This window comes from Oncorhynchus clarkii, chromosome 3 (assembly GCF_045791955.1).
Source record: "Oncorhynchus clarkii lewisi isolate Uvic-CL-2024 chromosome 3, UVic_Ocla_1.0, whole genome shotgun sequence".
NCBI classification, from domain to species: domain Eukaryota; kingdom Metazoa; phylum Chordata; class Actinopteri; order Salmoniformes; family Salmonidae; genus Oncorhynchus; species Oncorhynchus clarkii.
Window position 1 is genome coordinate 5,643,105 of NC_092149.1, and position 20,024 is coordinate 5,663,128.

At 44.6% G+C, this 20,024-nt stretch overlaps 1 protein-coding gene across 1 annotated transcript in view; it reads right to left on the reverse strand.

Moving 5' to 3' along the window:
* Positions 1-20,024, reverse strand: part of LOC139386945 (neurobeachin-like 2) — a 129,852-nt gene that overhangs the window by 18,138 nt on the left and 91,690 nt on the right. Inside the window, exons 33-46 of the mRNA XM_071132852.1 lie at positions 16,637-16,793; positions 14,894-15,037; positions 13,712-13,837; positions 13,071-13,271; positions 8,987-9,136; positions 8,497-8,654; positions 7,563-7,687; positions 6,728-6,845; positions 6,417-6,574; positions 6,019-6,152; positions 5,579-5,686; positions 4,102-4,197; positions 3,690-3,814; positions 3,178-3,318 (exon numbers count right to left, since the gene is read on the reverse strand). Of these exons, the coding sequence (XP_070988953.1) occupies positions 3,178-3,318; positions 3,690-3,814; positions 4,102-4,197; positions 5,579-5,686; positions 6,019-6,152; positions 6,417-6,574; positions 6,728-6,845; positions 7,563-7,687; positions 8,497-8,654; positions 8,987-9,136; positions 13,071-13,271; positions 13,712-13,837; positions 14,894-15,037; positions 16,637-16,793 (1,941 nt within the window). The remainder of the gene's footprint in view (positions 1-3,177; positions 3,319-3,689; positions 3,815-4,101; positions 4,198-5,578; positions 5,687-6,018; positions 6,153-6,416; positions 6,575-6,727; positions 6,846-7,562; positions 7,688-8,496; positions 8,655-8,986; positions 9,137-13,070; positions 13,272-13,711; positions 13,838-14,893; positions 15,038-16,636; positions 16,794-20,024) is intronic.

Genomic DNA, 20,024 nt, shown 5'->3' on the forward strand with positions numbered 1-20,024 from the left:
CACACTGTTCAAATGTAACACGGCCAGGTACCACACTGTTCAAATGTAACACACACGGCCAGGAACCACACTGTTCAAATGTAACACACACGGCCAGGAACCACACTGTTCAAATGAAACACACACGGCCAGGAACCACACTGTTCAAATGAAACACACACGGCCAGGAACCACACTGTTCAAATGTAACACGGCCAGGAACCACACTGTTCAAATGTAACACGGCCAGGTACCACACTGTTCAAATGTAACAAGGCCAGGAACCACACTGTTCAAATGTAACACGGCCAGGTACCACACTGTTCAAATGTAACACGGCCAGGAACCACACTGTTCAAATGTAACACGGCCAGGTACCACACTGTTCAAATGTAACACGGCCAGGTACCACACTGTTCAAATGTAACACGGCCAGGAACCACACTGTTCAAATGTAACACACACGGCCAGGAACCACACTGTTCAAATGTAACACACACAGCCAGGTACCACACTGTTCAAATGTAACACACACGGCCAGGAACCACACTGTTCAAATGTAACACACACGACCAGGAACCACACTGTTCAAATGTAACACACACGGCCAGGAACCACACTGTTCAAATGTAACACGGCCAGGAACCACACTGTTCAAATGAAACACACACGGCCAGGAACCACACTGTTCAAATGTAACACACACGGCCAGGAACCACACTGTTCAAATGTAACACACACGGCCAAGAACCACACTGTTCAAATGTAACACACACGGCCAGGAACCACACTGTTCAAATGTAACACACACGGCCAGGAACCACACTGTTCAAATGTAACACACACGGCCAGGTACCACACTGTTCAAATGTAACACACACGGCCAGGTACCACACTGTTCAAATGTAACACGGCCAGGTACCACACTGTTCAAATGTAACACACACGGCCAGGAACCACACTGTTCAAATGTAACACGGCCAGGTACCACACTGTTCAAATGTAACACACACGGCCAGGTACCACACTGTTCAAATGTAACACACACGGCCAGGAACCACACTGTTCAAATGTAACACACACGGCCAGATACCACACTGTTCAAATGTAACACGGCCAGGTACCACACTGTTCAAATGTAACACGGCCAGGAACCACACTGTTCAAATGTAACACACACGGCCAGGAACCACACTGTTCAAATGTAACACACACGGCCAGGAACCACACTGTTCAAATGTAACACACACGGCCAGGTACCACACTGTTCAAATGTAACACACACGGCCAGGTACCACACTGTTCAAATGTAACACACACGGCCAGATACCACACTGTTCAAATGTAACACAGCCAGGAACCACACTGTAATACGTTACTCCGTCATACAACTTCAAACACCACCACACCCCCTTCCACAGCTCCATACACTACCCTGATACACACTTGTGTCTTCAAACAACCCCATATACACACACCCCTGCTGTACCTACAGCTGGATGTGGAGGGTAGTGGAGGTTACTGTACCTACAGCTGGATGAGGAGGGTAGTGGAGGGTTACTGTACCTACAGCTGGATGAGGAGGGTAGTGAAGGGTTACTGTACCTGCCACTCTGCAGCTGGATGTGGAGGGTAGTGAAGGGTTACTGTACCTACAGCTGGATGAGGAGGGTAGTGGAGGGTTACTGTATCTGCCACTCTGCAGCTGGATGAGGAGGGTAGTGAAGGGTTACTGTACCTACAGCTGGATGTGGAGGGTAGTGAAGGGTTACTGTACCTACAGCTGGATGAGGAGGGTAGTGAAGGGTTACTGTACCTACAGCTGGATGAGGAGGGTAGTGGAGGGTTACTGTACCTATAGCTGGATGAGGAGGGTAGTGAAGGGTTACTGTACCTACAGCTGGATGAGGAGGGTAGTGGAGGGTTACTGTACCTGCCACTCTGCAGCTGGATGAGGAGGGTAGTGAAGGGTTACTGTACCTACAGCTGGATGAGGAGGGTAGTGGAGGGTTACTGTACCTGCCACTCTGCAGCTGGATGAGGAGGGTAGTGAAGGGTTACTGTACCTACAGCTGGATGTGGAGGGTAGTGGAGAGTTACTGTACCTGCCACTCTGCAGCTGGATGAGGAGGGTAGTGAAGGGTTACTGTACCTACAGCTGGATGAGGAGGGTAGTGAAGGGTTACTGTACCTACAGCTGGATGAGGAGGGTAGTGGAGGGTTACTGTACCTGCCACTCTGCAGCTGGATGAGGAGGGTAGTGAAGGGTTACTGTACCTACAGCTGGATGAGGAGGGTAGTGAAGGGTTACTGTACCTACAGCTGGATGAGGAGGGTAGTGAAGGGTTACTGTACCTGCCACTCTGCAGCTGGATGAGGAGGGTAGTGGAGGGTTACTGTACCTGCCACTCTGCAGCTGGATGAGGAGGGTAGTGGAGGGTTACTGTACCTACAGCTGGATGAGGAGGGTAGTGGAGGGTTACTGTACATACAGCTGGATGAGGAGGGTAGTGGAGGGTTACTGTACCTGCCACTCTGCAGCTGGATGTGGAGGGTAGTGGAGGGTTACTGTACCTACAGCTGGATGAGGAGGGTAGTGAAGGGTTACTGTACCTACAGCTGGATGAGGAGGGTAGTGAAGGGTTACTGTACCTACAGCTGGATGAGGAGGGTAGTGGAGGGTTACTGTACCTACAGCTGGATGAGGAGGGTAGTGAAGGGTTACTGTACCTACAGCTGGATGTGGAGGGTAGTGAAGGGTTACTGTACCTACAGCTGGATGAGGAGGGTAGTGGAGGGTTACTGTACCTACAGCTGGATGAGGAGGGTAGTGAAGGGTTACTGTACCTACAGCTGGATGAGGAGGGTAGTGGAGGGTTACTGTACCTACAGCTGGATGAGGAGGGTAGTGGAGGGTTACTGTACCTACAGCTGGATGAGGAGGGTAGTGAAGGGTTACTGTACCTACAGCTGGATGAGGAGGGTAGTGAAGGGTTACTGTACCTACAGCTGGATGTGGAGGGTAGTGGAGGGTTACTGTACCTACAGCTGGATGAGGAGGGTAGTGGAGGGTTACTGTACCTACAGCTGGATGTGGAGGGTAGTGGAGGGTTACTGTACCTACAGCTGGATGAGGAGGGTAGTGAAGGGTTACTGTACCTACAGCTGGATGTGGAGGGTAGTGGAGGGTTACTGTACCTGCCACTCTGCAGCTGGATGTGGAGGGTAGTGAAGGGCTCCATACGGATCATGTAGTGCATGACTCCTGCAGCGTTAGAGTAGTGTGTTCCATAGTGGAACTTATCTATGGTGCCCGTTGAGTCCTCAAAGCTCTCATACCTGATCAGACAAGACACAATGATTCAAATGGTACCCTGCATTAACAGGAACAATAATGAATTCAACATGAAACACAGGCAGTAACACAGTGTATTTGTGGAGCACGTAGGCTGTGTATAATACTGGTCATTATAAAACAGACTGAATTCAGATCACACAACACATATATTAGGATGAGCTTGGTGTTTAAACAGAACTGGAGATGATCTGGTCTGCGTCCCAAAGCATCATCTTCCCTACATAGTGGATCTACTTTTGACCAGAGCCACCTATTCCCTGGTTATAAATAGTGACCTAGTGCACATAGGAAACAGGGTGACATTTGGGACAAAGCCCTGGAGTTCTCTGTGCGAGGTCACTGCAGTACTCACTTCTCCCTGACGTTCTGTGCGTGGCGGGGGTTGACTACTCCCATGGGTTTGGACAGGTCTCTGAACACGGCTGGGTTCTCCAGGTCCAGATCTGGAGAGGTGTAGTCACTCAGCACCCATGGGAACTGGACCCAACCCAACCCAGGGACACCCTTAGATTAGACTGGACTACAGCATGAATGCTGTTCGCTCATTTGTTCCTGCATTCATGATTCATTTGTTTGTTTATTCTTATGTTCATTCATTCATTCATAGATTCAATGATTCATTTGTTTGTTGATTCTTCTGTTCATTCATTCATTCATTCATAGATTCAATGATTCATTCATTTGTTGATTATTCTGTTAATTGATTATTCTGTTTATTCATTTCATTCATCCCTCCCTCCCTGGTTTACGGGACAGGGACTTACCACAGGGTACTGAGACAGGTCGTTGTAGGTACGTCCAGAGATGGTGTTCAGTTGCATCAGATATTCAAAGTTGGAAATCTCTCTGCATACCCATCTCTATTGACAAAACACAAACAGTTAGCTTCCTCTCTGCATACCCATCTCTAATGACAAACAGTTAGCTTCCTCTCTGCATACCCATCTCTATTGACAAAACACAAACAGTTAGCTTCCTCTCTGCATACCCATCTCTAATGACAAACACAAACAGTTAGCTTCCTCTCTGCATACCCATCTCTATTGACAAACACAAACAGTTAGCTTCCTCTCTGCATACCCATCTCTAATGACAAACACAAACAGTTAGCTTCCTCTCTGCATACCCATCTCTAATGACAAACACAAACAGTTAGCTTCCTCTCTGCATACCCATCTCTAATGACAAACACAAACAGTTAGCTTCCTCTCTGCATACCCATCTCTAATGACAAACACAAACAGTTAGCTTCCTCTCTGCATACCCATCTCTAATGACAAACACAAACAGTTAGCTTCCTCTCTGCATACCCATCTCTAATGACAAAACACAAACAGTTAGCTTCCTCTCTGCATACCCATCTCTAATGACAAACACAAACAGTTAGCTTCCTCTCTGCATACCCATCTCTAATGACAAACACAAACAGTTAGCTTCCTCTCTGCATACCCATCTCTAATGACAAACACAAACAGTTAGCTTCCTCTCTGCATACCCATCTCTAATGACAAACACAAACAGTTAGCTTCCTCTCTGCATACCCATCTCTAATGACAAACACAAACAGTTAGCTTCCTCTCTGCATACCCATCTCTATTGACAAACACAAACAGTTAGCTTCCTCTCTGCATACCCATCTCTAATGACAAACACAAACAGTTAGCTTCCTCTCTGCATACCCATCTCTAATGACAAACACAAACAGTTAGCTTCCTCTCTGCATACCCATCTCTAATGACAAACACAAACAGTTAGCTTCCTCTCTGCATACCCATCTCTAATGACAAACACAAACAGTTAGCTTCCTCTCTGCATACCCATCTCTAATGACAAACACAAACAGTTAGCTTCCTCTCTGCATACCCATCTCTAATGACAAACACAAACAGTTAGCTTCCTCTTAGTTTAGTTGACATGTTTGACATCATCATCTGAGACTCAATCATTAAGATGTAGGCTGAGGCAGTAGGCTGAGGCAGTAGGCTGAGGCAGTAGGCTGAGGCAGTAGGCTGAGGCAGTAGGCTGAGGTAGTAGGCTGAGGCAGTAGGCTGAGGCAGTAGGCTGAGGCAGTAGGCTGAGGCAGTAGGTCCTTACTGAATCAATAGTTATCTGTGTAACACACAGGTTGCATCCCAAACTGCACCCTACTCCCTACATAGTGCACTGCTTTTGACCAGAGCCCTATGGGCCCTACATAGGGAATAGAGTCCCATTTGCGATGCAGACAGTTATGAGCTGTACCTGTGTGAGTCCAGAAGCCTTGAGGAGCTCCTGAGGAGAGCGGGAGCCGAAATAGAAGAGGTTGGGGGGCCGCAGCCCCAGGATCCTAGAGTACACCATGTTCCTCACCTGGGGAGGGAGGTCGGGGTCAGGTTATACATGTCTCATACACTGGTCCTTTTCATATCACTTCGCATTATCATTAGTGTCAAATAATGATACAATTCCACATCTTTTACAGGTATTGGGATCAACACTGTGGTACAAAGACAGTGGTGGCTGGTGCCACGTTAAATCGGAGGACGTGGCTCGGCTGGAAACGGCATGGTATCAGCCACAACAAAGGCATGGTTTCCTTGTGTTTGATATTCCAGCCATTACTGGGAGCATCTTCCCCTCATTAGCCTTCACTGTACTAAGCCCTCAGGCCCTTGAATCTAGCAGTTAGACTAGAGACACACCTTCTTCTTGAAGTTGATGAAGTAGTGTGACTGGTCGATGAAGAACAGCTCCACAGCAGAGCGACGCAGGTTGTAGCGTCTCAGGTGCACCTCTCTCAGCTGAGACAGGGGCCGCTTGAAATCAAAACCAATTCCTGGATAGATAGAAGTTTGTCAACAACAACTCTTTCAGATTCAATTGTATCATGATGTCAGCAGTGACTGTTCTTTACTGTGACTGGGGAATGATGCATACACAAAGACAGATCCTCTGGTCAGATGAAGCCTGGGTCTGGACTAAGAAGCCTGCTGAATGGAGAATCTCCATTGATATAGCTTTACGGTCTCAAGACTAGATTTAATCTGTGTCTGGGAAACTGCCCCATAGTGTTCATTGCCAGACGTCTTTATGTCCTCACCCTCTTCCGTCTCCTCCTTCTCGCTGCTGGCGTCGTAGAAGTACAGGTGATGTGTGGTGACCTCCAGTCGTCCCGGAATCACCGCCACGATGGTGATGAGTTCACAGTCCTCTGACAGAACCAGCTTCTCCTTCTGACTGTCGTCCTCCCCCTCCACCCTGAGGAACCGTTAGAGAAAAGACATGTATCAGATGAATATTTCACCACTAGCATTTCTGATTCAACTAACCAAGGGCTTGCTGATTATTTTACTAGTTGGTGCTGAGGTTGATATGTGGAGTGGGTAGGGGGGTGGAGATCAAGTCACTCACTTATTGTCCAGAAAGACAATGTCCTCTTCTCCTAACTGGTCATCCTCCATGTCACTCACTTTGGCCTCCTTGGCAACAGCCAATGGGAGGGGTTCTGAACTGCGAGGACTATCAGCTCCTGATGTGGAGAGATGCAGACAGACAATACATTCTACTGAACCTGAGCACACTCTCACAGACCTATATTACATGAGCACACTCTCACAGACCTATATTACCTGAGCACACTCTCACAGACCTATATTACCTGAGCACACTCTCACAGACCTATATTACCTGAGCACACTCTCACAGACCTATATTACCTGAGCACACTCTCACAGACCTATATTACCTGAGCACACTCTCACAGACCTATATTACCTGAGCACACTCTCACAGACCTATATTACCTGAGCACACTCTCACAGACTTATATTACCTGAGCACACTCTCACAGACCTATATTACCTGAGCACACTCTCACAGACCTATATTACCTGAACACACTCTCACAGACCTATATTACCTGAGCAGAGATTCAGGATGATACCTCTTTTTTTTCTGATGTTGTGAAGCTTAATGCCAAATGAATTCCCCAATCTTAGGAAAATAAAGGTCTTCTAATCTAATGTTACCTGAACACAGATTTTTAAAACACATTTTCAAAACACAGCAGTGCCCGGTGCTAACCTGCACACGAAAACAGATCACCTACCAATTTAGATTGGTAACTTGCTTCTGCTCAACAAAAGCAATTCACTGAAATCTGTTAGACATGGCTACGACGTCATAACTGGGCAAAGAACATAAAGTCCTAACATGCGATGTATAGTTGTCATCTCATAAGGCGTACCCATGTTGTCTCTGAAGGCGCTGGCTTCCTGGTGAGTGTCGTACTGGTAGTTAGGCACTAGTTTCAGACGCATCTTAGAATACGTCTCCGCGCTGGACAACTTCCATTTCACCTCTAGTGGGACTCTGAGGTACAAATCACAGTAGATTCCAGTCAGGCACAAAGCACCACAACAAAGCTTACAACATATGATGACATTAGTAGTCGAGTCCATCTGGTGCAGGGCAAAGCTCCCATTATATGTTGATCTAGGGTCAGTTTTGCACTTTAACCCCTAATGGTTAAAGGAGTTGTTCACTATTTTACAACATGATGTTAGATGGTTCCTCACCTTGAAAGTAGCCTATGAGCCAGGAGAAACAGTCATTACAAACCTAAGCTAACTTTAGCAACCGCTAGCTAAAAATCAATGGAAGTGATGGGGGGTGAGCATGTTTATCTTTTACATGGCCAAATCCTCTTAAAGTAACTCAAACCAAGTAACATCAAACCAAATATGGAGTTGATGTCAGGTGACTTGGACAGTATTTGTTTCTAAACATGCCCCCATCACATCCATTGATTTGTAGCTAGCGGTGGCTAAAGTTAGCTGACGTTTGAAAAGGGTTGATTAAAGATAACTGCACCATAGATTCCAGTTTCTCCTGGCCCATAGACTACTTTCAGGGTGAGGAACCAGCTAATGTCATGTTGTAAAAATAATGAACTACTCCTTTAATGTTAGGACATGGGGAAGGTAACCAGAGCCTAGATATATACACCTTACTATGGAATAGGGTGCCATTAGCCCTATGGGCCTCGGTCAAAAGTAGATCACTATACAGGGAATAGGGTGCCATTAGCCCTATGGGCCTTGGTCAAAAGTAGATCACTATATAGGGAATAGGGTGCCATTTGGGACGGAATCATAGATATAGATAGGATAGAGTCAGACCTGTGTGCCCAGGCCCCTCTCTCGCTGGTGAGCAGCCTGCGGAGGGACTCCCAGTGGCGCCACACTACTCCCTGCTGGCCGGAGCTCTGTTTCTGACCACTGTGGTAACGGCTGTTTTCACTGCGGACCCGCCTCAGGTACGGGTCCACTATCACCTCCTGTAAGAGCACGCACAGACCCCATGAGCACACACGAACACGCGCACACACAGAAATACCTGACGATTAGTGACCCATCAGTAATACGAGCACAAACCAAGTTCTACTGGGCTGACAATACTCCAGATCACCACAATATAATGAAGACAGTATAACTAGCTGAACAAAAACAACTTTCAAGACACATAATATTGACTTGATATTATTAATGTCATAATGGAGGTTATGTCATAATGGAGGTTATGTCATAATGGAGGTTATGTCATAATGGAGTACAGTGGGCTGTACTATGACCTCATAAGAGTACCAGGCCTGCCAGTAGCATAGTTTACCTGGAACTTGTCTTTGCTGTAGGTCCTCTCTTTGTCCCGCCGTATGGCAGTGCTCATCAGGTCATCAAAGCACGAGTTCCAGAAGTTAGACATGAGGTCATGACTCTTCCCAAACTGATCCAGTTCATACTGCTCCATGGTGGGCTGCACCTACACATTACATACAGTAATGTTATATACTACCTACACATTACATACACACATTACATACAGTAATGTTGTATACTACCTATACATTATATACAGTAATGTTACACACTACCTACACATTATATACAGTAATGTTATATACTACCTATGCATTACATACACACATTATATACAGTAATGTTATATACTACCTACACATTATATACACACATTATATACAGTAATGTTACATACTACCTACACATTATATACAGTAATGTTATATACTACCTACACATTACATACACACATTATATACAGTAATGTTATATACTACCTACACATTACATACAGTAATGTTATATACTACCTACACATTATATACAGTAATGGTATATACTACCTACACATTACATATACACATTATATACAGTAATGTTATATACTACCTATACATTACATACACACATTATATACAGTAATGTTATATACTACCTATACATTACATACACACATTATATACAGTAATGTTATATACTACCTACACATTACATACAGTAATGTTATATACTACCTACACATTATATACAGTAATGTTATATACTACCTACACATTACATACACACATTATATACAGTAATGTTATATACTACCTATACATTATATACAGTAATGTTATATACTACCTATACATGATATACTGTAATGTTATATACTACCTATACATTATATACTGTAATGTTATATACTACCTACACATTATATACTGTAATGTTATATACTACCTATACTGTAATGTTATATACTACCTATACATTACATACACACATTATATACAGTAATGTTATATACTACCTATACATTACATACACACATTATATACAGTAATGTTATATACTACCTACACATTATATACAGTAATGTTATATACTACCTACACATTACATACACACATTATATACAGTAATGTTATATACTACCTATTCATTACATATACACATTATATACAGTAATGTTATATACTACCTACACATTATATACACACATTATATACAGTAATGTTATATACTACCTACACATTACATATACACATTATATACAGTAATGTTATATACTACCTACACATTATATACACACATTATATACAGTAATGTTATATACTACCTACACATTACATACACACATTATATACAGTAATGTTATATACTACCTATTCATTATATACAGTAATGTTATATACTACCTACACATTACATACACACATTATATACAGTAATGTTATATACTACCTATACATTATATACAGTAATGTTATATACTACCTATACATGATATACTGTAATGTTATATACTACCTATACATTATATACTGTAATGTTATATACTACCTACACATTATATACTGTAATGTTATATACTACCTATACAGTAATGTTACATACTACCTATTTCTTATATACTGTAATGTTATATACTACCTATTCATTATATACAGTAATGTTATATACTACCTATTAATTATATACTGTAATGTTATATACTACCTATACAGTAATGTTACATACTACCTATTCCTTATATACTGTAATGTTATATACTACCTATTCATTATATACAGTAATGTTATATACTACCTATTAATTATATACTGTAATGTTATATACTACCTATTAATTATATACAGTAATGTTATATACTACCTATTAATTATATACTGTAATGTTATATACTACCTATTAATTATATACTGTAATGTTATATACTACCTATTAATTGTATACTGTAATGTTATATACTACCTATTAATTATATACTGTAATGTTATATACTACCTATTAATTATATACTGTAATGTTATATACTACCTATTAATTATATACTGTAATGTTATATACTACCTATTAATTATATACAGTAATGTTATATACTACCTATTAATTATATACTGTAATGTTATATACTACCTATTAATTATATACTGTAATGTTATATACTACCTATTAATTATATACAGTAATGTAATATACTACCTATACAGTAATGTTATATACTACCTATTCATTATATACTGTAATGTTATATACTACATTTCACATTGGTAAAGGCCCTAAAGGTAATGGACCTAAGCTGATAAATGGGCACACACGCACAAACACACAGACAAACTGTTGCTCAGAGACTGGGAAAGAGGGATACCTAGTCAGTTGTACAACTGAATGCATTCAACTGAAATGTGTCTTCTGCGTTTAACCCAACCCCTCTGACTCAGACTGGGAGCAAAGGTCAAAACTGGGCTCTACTGCCAGATCTATGACATTTTCTATTTACAAGATATCTAAACAAAACAGATTTGTGATTATTCACCGTCACACACATTTATAATAAATCCTCAGCTGAACCAAGTGGGTAGACGTCTGTTTGGCTTCATATCCTCAAACCTCTTGGTCTGCTAGGTGACTTCTCTTCCATTAAATTCACACGGTAAATACAAGGAAAGCGTTCCGATTCTGTTCTCATTTCTAACCTGGAAGAGAAGCCACTCTCCTGGACAAAATCCTGGCCTTCCATCCACGTACCTCCAGTGTGTAGATTAAGAGGTAAATAATGAGAGGAGGACACTGAACAGACAGATTATCTGTCCCTGGTTTAGTTTTCACTCTGAGGCAGAAAGGAGGATGTGACATCAGCCTGTCTAGAAATACTAGCCTGAGAGAAGAGACAAAACGTCAACACCGCGTTTAGTAGAAGAACCTACGGACTCAGTTTAGTTTCTGAACTAAAGAAGAGAAGAGACAAAACGTCAACACCGCGTTTAGTAGTAGAACCTACGGACTCAGTTTAGTTTCTGAACTAAAGAAGAGAAGTGTACAAGCTAATGTTTTTTAGCCTGTCCAGGAACTACTGAGGAAAATGAGCTGTCCAACATACTTGATTGTATGTTTGTTTATTCCATGTGTTCCTGTGTTGTTGTTTGTGTCGCACTGCTTTGCTTTATCTTGGCCAGGTTGCAGTTGGAAATGAGAACTTTTTCTCAACTGGTCTACCCGGTTAATTAAATAAAAAACATTTTTATTTTTAAATGTTTTAATACGACACTGTCTGAGACGTTGACTATAATCCATTGTCCATGGCCTGTGTGGTCCAGCCGTTACGACACACAGGTATACCAGAGTCGGCGTGGGTTGGAATCCGTCCCACTGCCATTTCACTCACCCATCCCTGTCTTTCAAACAGTTTACTATCGCTTCAATACAAAAAGCAAAACAAAATTAAAGAAAGTAGTGGGACTGACCCAGTCCTTAAAAAAATACCTTTATTATTAATTGTCCGTGTGAAATAAATCACGTCCCAAATGGCTTCCATGGGGCAGAAGGCTGTGTGATGTTGTGATTCTGGATGGTCAGATAGCGAGCAACAAGCTGTCATATGGGGAATCGTAGGTGGCTAGTTTCAGCTGGTTTCAGCTGGTTTCAGCTAGTTTCAGCTAGTTTCAGCTGGTTTCAACTCGTTTCAGCTGGTTTCAACTCGTTTCAGCTCGTTTCAGCTCGTTTCAACTCATTTCAGCTCGTTTCAGCTCGTTTCAGCTAGTTTTATGTTGTTCTTGATACCGTGTTCTGTTTTGACGTGTTTGACTGATGTCATGTCTATGCTAATATGGCTCAAGTTCCTTAGCTAGCTAACCTACAACTGCAACAATGGATTTTAGAAACAAACATAACTCCTTGTGCTCATATATTCAGTTTCAATAAACACTGAGATGAAATATAGTTTACATGTTGTTAACAATCTAAGCCAACCCTGTCTGTTAGGCTGCGCACCCGTTGGTTTTGTTGCTAAACAACCAACCCGTCTGTAAGGCCCTGGTCAAATGTAGTGCACTATATAGGGAATAGTGTGCCATTAGGGATACAGCCTATATAAAGAAGAAGATAGATGAAGGTTGAGCAGTACTGACGTGGCGTTGGTAGAAGTCCAGCCACTCTACTGTGTGGCTGTAGCTCTGGAGGTCCTGGGCGAAGGTGGGGCTGCCGTTGGTGACTGGCAGGCTGGGCAGCAGGCCGTGCAGGGTCACGGGGTCAGCGTGTTGGTCCAGGAGGGTACGCACGATGGGCACGAGCTGAGAAAAGGTCTCCGTGTGTCCTCCGTTGGGGCCCGCCTAAAAATAAAAAAACACCTTACTGTCGTACTTGTCTTTCTTACACTAGCAGTCGTACTTGTCTTTCTTACACTAGCAGTCGTACTTGTCTTTCTTACACTAGCAGTCGTACTTGTCTTTCTTACACTAGCAGTCGTACTTGTCTTTCTTACACTAGCAGTCGTACTTGTCTTTCTTACACTAGCAGTCGTACTTGTCTTTATTTACTAGTGTAAAGCCAGTGATAAGACTGGAAACACCAGAATAACAGATGTCAATATGTTCTCACAGTAAAAGGTCTCTCACGAGCACCGACTTAGCAAATGGCTGCTTTATTGAGGAATGTTTTAATTGCAATGACGATGTATGTGGTCGTCTTGCCTACTTTAGTTGAATGCATTAACTAAGTCTCTCTGGATAAGGGCGTCTGCTAAAATGACAAATGTCCAACGTAAATGTACCTCCATTACCCCGCCGGGCCACAGGGGGGCACCTAGTCGCCCCAGCAGGAAGCACACCTCGTCCCAGCCCAGAGATAGAACTGTCTGCAGGAGGCTGTGGAGTTTAACGCAGGCCATTACAGACACCTGGGGAGAGAGGGAAGGGAGAGAGACAGAGACACAGAGACAGAGAGACACAGAGACAGAGAGACACAGAGAGAGAAACAGAGAGAGACACAGAGACATAGAGACACAGAGAGAGAAACAGAGAGAGACACAGAGACAGAGAGACAGAGAGAGAAACAGAGAGAGACACAGAGAGAGAGAAATGATTTGGTCAAAAAGCAAATTAGGCTCCACGTCAAAAGTATTCTCACAGGTCTTAAAATCAACAGAAGTCCTAGTAAATGTTTCATCAGTACACAAACCTAATATTATTATTCCAGCTGATGTATTTTTTAAGTGGGGTACTAATACTAACAAAACACACAACAACAATACAAGTGGATGGAAAAAGCTTTGCTCCATTCAAAAATAAATAAACAAATCCCTACGCTTAAAGGAACATTTTGGACCATTTATTTATGACCACTTGATACTACTCCTACAGGAGTGCAAAATAGCACCCCATTCCCTACATAGTGCACTACCTCTGACCAGAAAGTTATGCACTATGTAGGGAACAGGGTACCATTTGGGATGCACCCCAACAGTAGTTATAACTCAGAGAAGAGCTGCCCCGTCCTACACAACACTCCTCGGGAGGAATGCTAGCTATGTTCTCTGTGCACTGATAGATCACCATAGAAGGACTGGTGTTCTAAACACACCTTCCCCTCAAAAGGTCTAACCTTTATTTGATAGTAAATGTGTACTGACAGACAGAGCATTGGGATTGGTCCCACAGCATTTATTTGATAGTAAATGTGTACTGACAGACAGAGCATTGGGATTGGTCCCACGGCATTTGGAGTTTAAACTTTCAAACCCACGCGTTGACTTATGCCCTCAATGGATGTAGTTTGGAGAAAGAAGTTGTTTCCCCAAATAGCACCCTATTCCACCCCTATCTCAGCCTATGGGCTCTGGTCAAAAGTAGTACACTATATAGTGAATAGGGAGCCATTCGGCATGCAAGCCAGAGTTTGAGCCAGTCTAGTTTGGCTAGAGGGAGGTGGGCGTAGCGTAACATAGGTGACTGACCTGTGAGTCCTGTTGCTGGATGTAGCCGGTGATGATGCGCAGGCCGATCTGAGCCATCTCTCTGAGCTCCAGAGCCCCGGGGGTACCAGGGGTGCTGTGCCACGCCTGTAGTCTGTCCAGGAGGTTCACCACCCCCTCAAAGATCTACGACGACAACACACCTGTTAACAGTCTACAACACATTCTCATTCAATTCCCACGAGGGGCCGATTATGTAGATACGAGAAAACAACATAACAGTGACTCAATTCTCAAGACCGGGTTACCACACAGTTAAATGATATAGCTAGAACTACTGTTCAAAACATCCTTCAAAACAGTAGCCAAGCTAAAGCCAACACAGAAGACGAGACGCATCCACTGACATTAAACACACACACATTCACGATTACAGGAAGTAGCTGTGCCGTTAATACATGTAACTACATGTAATCTAAAATGTAATCTACCTACTCCCAGAATGTGTATTATTTACCATGAGAGGACCATAAACAATAACTAGTAATGCTGCATACTCCAAGAAAGGTTCAATCTCACCTTTCTGGGAAAAAACAATAGTTATAGATTGCTGAGATGAAGTCACTTTTGAGGACACAAGCTCAAATACACAGTACAAATATTATACAAATATTGAAAATATGAAATATTTTATGACGTATTTCCTATTCAATAAAACTGTATGAATAAGGCTTGAAATGACTTATACGCTTTCTAAATATAGTATAATCAGATTATAAAACCACTAACTATAACACTTCACCTTTCTTACAACTGTAAAATACATTTTTGTATTTTTGGTGTCAGAGAAAAGGTGCATATTTTCTAAAGGTCTCTCTTGATCAAAACATCGGCCCCCACCGCTGTGAGCCACACACACCTCTAGCCTGGCTTCCTGAACACGTTAGCAACTCGCCTTTCGTCTCATATTATTATCGTCCATCTAGGAGAAACAGAAAGTGTTTTTTTTTGTTTCAAATCTAGGAATGATATGAGATTAATGGCTGTAAATGGATCTCTGAATGTGCTACAGTGAATAAACCACTCTCTTGTTGAGCTACGATGTAAGGATTGCAGGCATGTGCTTTGTCAGTGTCTGTGACATAGGGTTCCAGCCAGGAGATGACGGACAGTCGGAAGAGCCAATTAAAACGGTAGGACGGACATCTCAGCTTCAAGTGGTTTCAGATTTCACATCCTACGTCACATAGGCGCAAAAAAATATACTACTGTGTCCGTGGGAACTAGGGCTGGCGCTCAATGCAAGCCATTTCCATCTACAGGGTCCACAGATGGATCTCTAAATGAAACTATGGGTCGGGACTGGAACCAGAACCACGCAGGTCCCCTAAACAGGGGACTTTACATCTAACAGGTGAGTAATATTTTCCTGCAATCAAGGTTAGACATCCGCAACATATGGTTTATATAGTGGACGGTTTGTACCGACAAAACTCTCATCTCAGTGGCACGTACTCGACACACATCCATAGTCTCTCTCTCTCGGCTGTTTGGTACAAAGGTCAACCCTATGCAAAAGGATTCCATCAGATCACGGATTTTACATTCACAAATAATTGAGCATGGCTGATATTGTCTGCATCCCAAATGGCACCCTACTCCCTATATAGTGCACTACTGTTGACCAGAGCCCTATGGACCCTGGTCAAAAGTAGTGCACTACATAGAAATATATGGTGCCATTTGGGATGCAGACAACATGTGGACCATGGTTCAGTACTGTACCTTCTCGCTCCACAGGGCCTGGTTGTCTGTTCCCTCTGAGAAGAGGAAGTCCTGGAGCAGCCTGAGGAGACGCAGTAGACTGGGGAAGTATGGTAGAGAGACACCCTGAGAGTCCCTCAGGTCTGACAGAGAAGACTCCAGCATCATCTCTAACAGACTGAGAGATAGAAACACAGCAGAAAGGAGGGAGGGAGAATAGCCAGTCAACATTTAACTAGCCAGTTAGCATTTAGGGCTACATTTTGCTCAACCAAAACAGGACAGAACTGAAAAAAAGTGTATTTCTGTGGTTGATGTGAGTACGACCATTAAACAGGTTAACATTCACAAGGCCGCAGAGCCAGACTGATTACCAGGATACATACTCAGAGCAAGCACCAACCAACTGGAAAGTGTCTTCACTGACATGTTCAACCTCTCCCTGACCCAGTAATACCTACATGTTTCCAGTAGACCACCATAGTCCCTGTGCCCAAGAACGCCAAGGTAACCTGCCTAAATGACTATCGCCCCGTAGCACTCACATTTATAGCCATGAAATGTTTTGAAAGGCTGGTCATGGTTCAGATCCACAGATGACGCAATCTCTATTGCACTCCACACTGCCCTCTCCCACCTGGACAAGAGGAACACCTATGTTAGAATGCTGGTCATTGACTACAACTCAGCGTTCAACACCTTAGTGCCCTCCAAGCTCATCACTAAGCTAAGGACCCTGGTAGTAAACACCTCCCTCTACAACTGGATCCTGGACTTCCTGACGGGCCGCCCCCCAGGTGGTAAGAGTAGGTAACAACACATCCGCCACACTGACACCCTACTGTACTCCCTGTTCACCCACGACTGCGTGGCCACGCATAACTCAAACACCATCATTACCTTTTCTGACGACACGACGGTGGTAGGCCTGATCACCTATGACGATGATGAGACAGCCTATAGGGAGGTCAGTGACCTTGCAGTGTGGTATCAGGACAACAAAATCTCCCTCAACATCTGCAAGACAAATGAGCTGATCGCTGACTACAGGAAACAGAGAGCCTAAGCACGCCCCCATCTACCTCGATGTGGCTGTAGTGGAGCGGGTCGAGAGTTTCAAGGTTCCTCGGTGTCCACATCACTAAGGAATTAACATGATCCACACACACCCACACAGTCATGAAGAAGGCACGACAATGCCTCTTCCCCCTCAGAAGGCACGACAACGCCTCTTCCCCCTCAGGAGGCACGACAACGCCTCTTCCCCCTCAGAAGGCACGACAACGCCTCTTCCCCCTCAGAAGGCACGACAACGCCTCATCCCCCTCAGAAGGCACGACAACGCCTCTTCCCCCTCAGGAGGCACGACAACGCCTCTTCCCCCTCAGGAGGCACGACAACGCCTCTTCCCCCTCAGGAGGCACGACAACGCCTCTTCCCCCTCAGAAGGCACGACAACGCCTCTTCCCCCTCAGGAGGCACGACAACGCCTCTTCCCCCTCAGAAGGCACGACAACGCCTCTTCCCCCTCAGAAGGCACGACAACGCCTCTTCCCCCTCAGAAGGCACGACAACGCCTCTTCCCCCTGAGGAGGCACGACAACGCCTCTTCACCCTCAGGAGGCACGACAACGCCTCTTCCCCCTCAGGAGGCACGACACCGCCTCTTCCCCCTCAGAAGGCACGACAACGCCTCTTCCCCCTCAGAAGGCACGACAACGCCTCTTCCCCCTCAGAAGGCACGACAACGCCTCTTCCCCCGCAGAAGGCACGACAACGCCTCTTCCCCCTGAGGAGGCACGACAACACCTCTTCCCCCTCAGAAGGCACGACAACGCCTCTTCCCCCTCAGGAGGCACGACAACGCCTCTTCCCCCTCAGGAGGCACGACAACGCCTCTTCCCCATCAGGAGGCACGACAACGCCTCTTCCCCCTCAGGAGGCACGACAACGCCTCTTCACCCTCAGAAGGCACGACAACGCCTCTTCCCCCTCAGGAGGCACGACAACGCCTCTTCCCCCTCAGGAGGCACGACAACGCCTCTTCCCCCTCAGGAGGCACGACAACGCCTCTTCCCCCTCAGGAGGCACGACAACGCCTCTTCCCCCTCAGGAGGCACGACAACGCCTCTTCCCCCTCAGGAGGCACGACAACGCCTCTTCCCCCTCAGGAGGCACGACAACGCCTCTTCCCCCTCAGGAGGCACGACAACGCCTCTTCCCCCTCAGGAGGCACGACAACGCCTCTTCCCCCTCAGGAGGCACGACAACGCCTCTTCCCCCTCAGGAGGCACGACAACGACTCTTCCCCCTCAGAAGGCACGACAACGCCTCTTCCCCATCAGGAGGCACGACAACGCCTCTTCCCCATCAGGAGGCACGACAACGCCTCTTCCCCCTCAGGAGGCATGACAACGCCTCTTCCCCCTAAGGAGGCGGTAAAGATGTGTCATGGGTCCTCAGATCCTCAAAGTTCTACAGCTGCACCATTGAGAGCATCTTGACAGACTGCATTCCACCGCAAGGCGCTACAGGGGGAAGTGCGTACGGCCCAGTACATCACTGGTACCCTGTGTATGTAGCCTAGTTATCAATGATCTCTCACTCCTGCACATGGACTCAGTACTGGCCTTGGTACTAGCCTAGTTATCAATGATCTCTTACTCCTGCACATGGACTCAGTACTGGTACCCTGTGTATGTAGCCTAGTTATCAATTATCTCTTACTCCTGCACATGGACTCAGTACTGGTACCCTGTGTATGTACTTAGTTATCAATGATCTCTCACTCCTGCACATGGACTCAGTACTGGTACCCTGTGTATGTACTTAGTTATCAATTATCTCTTACTCCTGCACATGGACTCAGTACTCGTACCCTGTGTATGTAGCCTAGTTATCAATGATCTCTTACTCCTGCACATGTTCTCAGTACTGGCCTCTGTACTAGCCTAGTTATCAATTATCTCTCATCCCTGCACATGGACTCAGTACTGGCCTCGGTACTAGTCTAGTTATCAATTATCTCTCACCCTGCACATGGACTCAGTACTGGTACCCTGTGTTTGTACCTAGTTATCGTTCCTCATTGTTATTCCGTTTCTCTCTGCATGGTTGTGAAGGGCCCGTCAGTAAGCACTTCACTGTTAGTCCACACCTGTTGTTTACCAAGCATTTGATCAAATAAAACTTGGTTTGAAGTCACCAAAATGAATCTGTTTACTGACATGAGACAGAGGGAGTTGCATATCAAGGACAGTGGGAGTGACTGACTGACTAACCTGGGTCCCAAACAACACGTTTGACCAGGGCCCATAGGGTGCCATTTGGGATGCAGACACTGACTGACTGGCTGGCTGGCTGACTAACTAAATAGCTGACTGGCTGACTAACTAAATATCTGACTGAC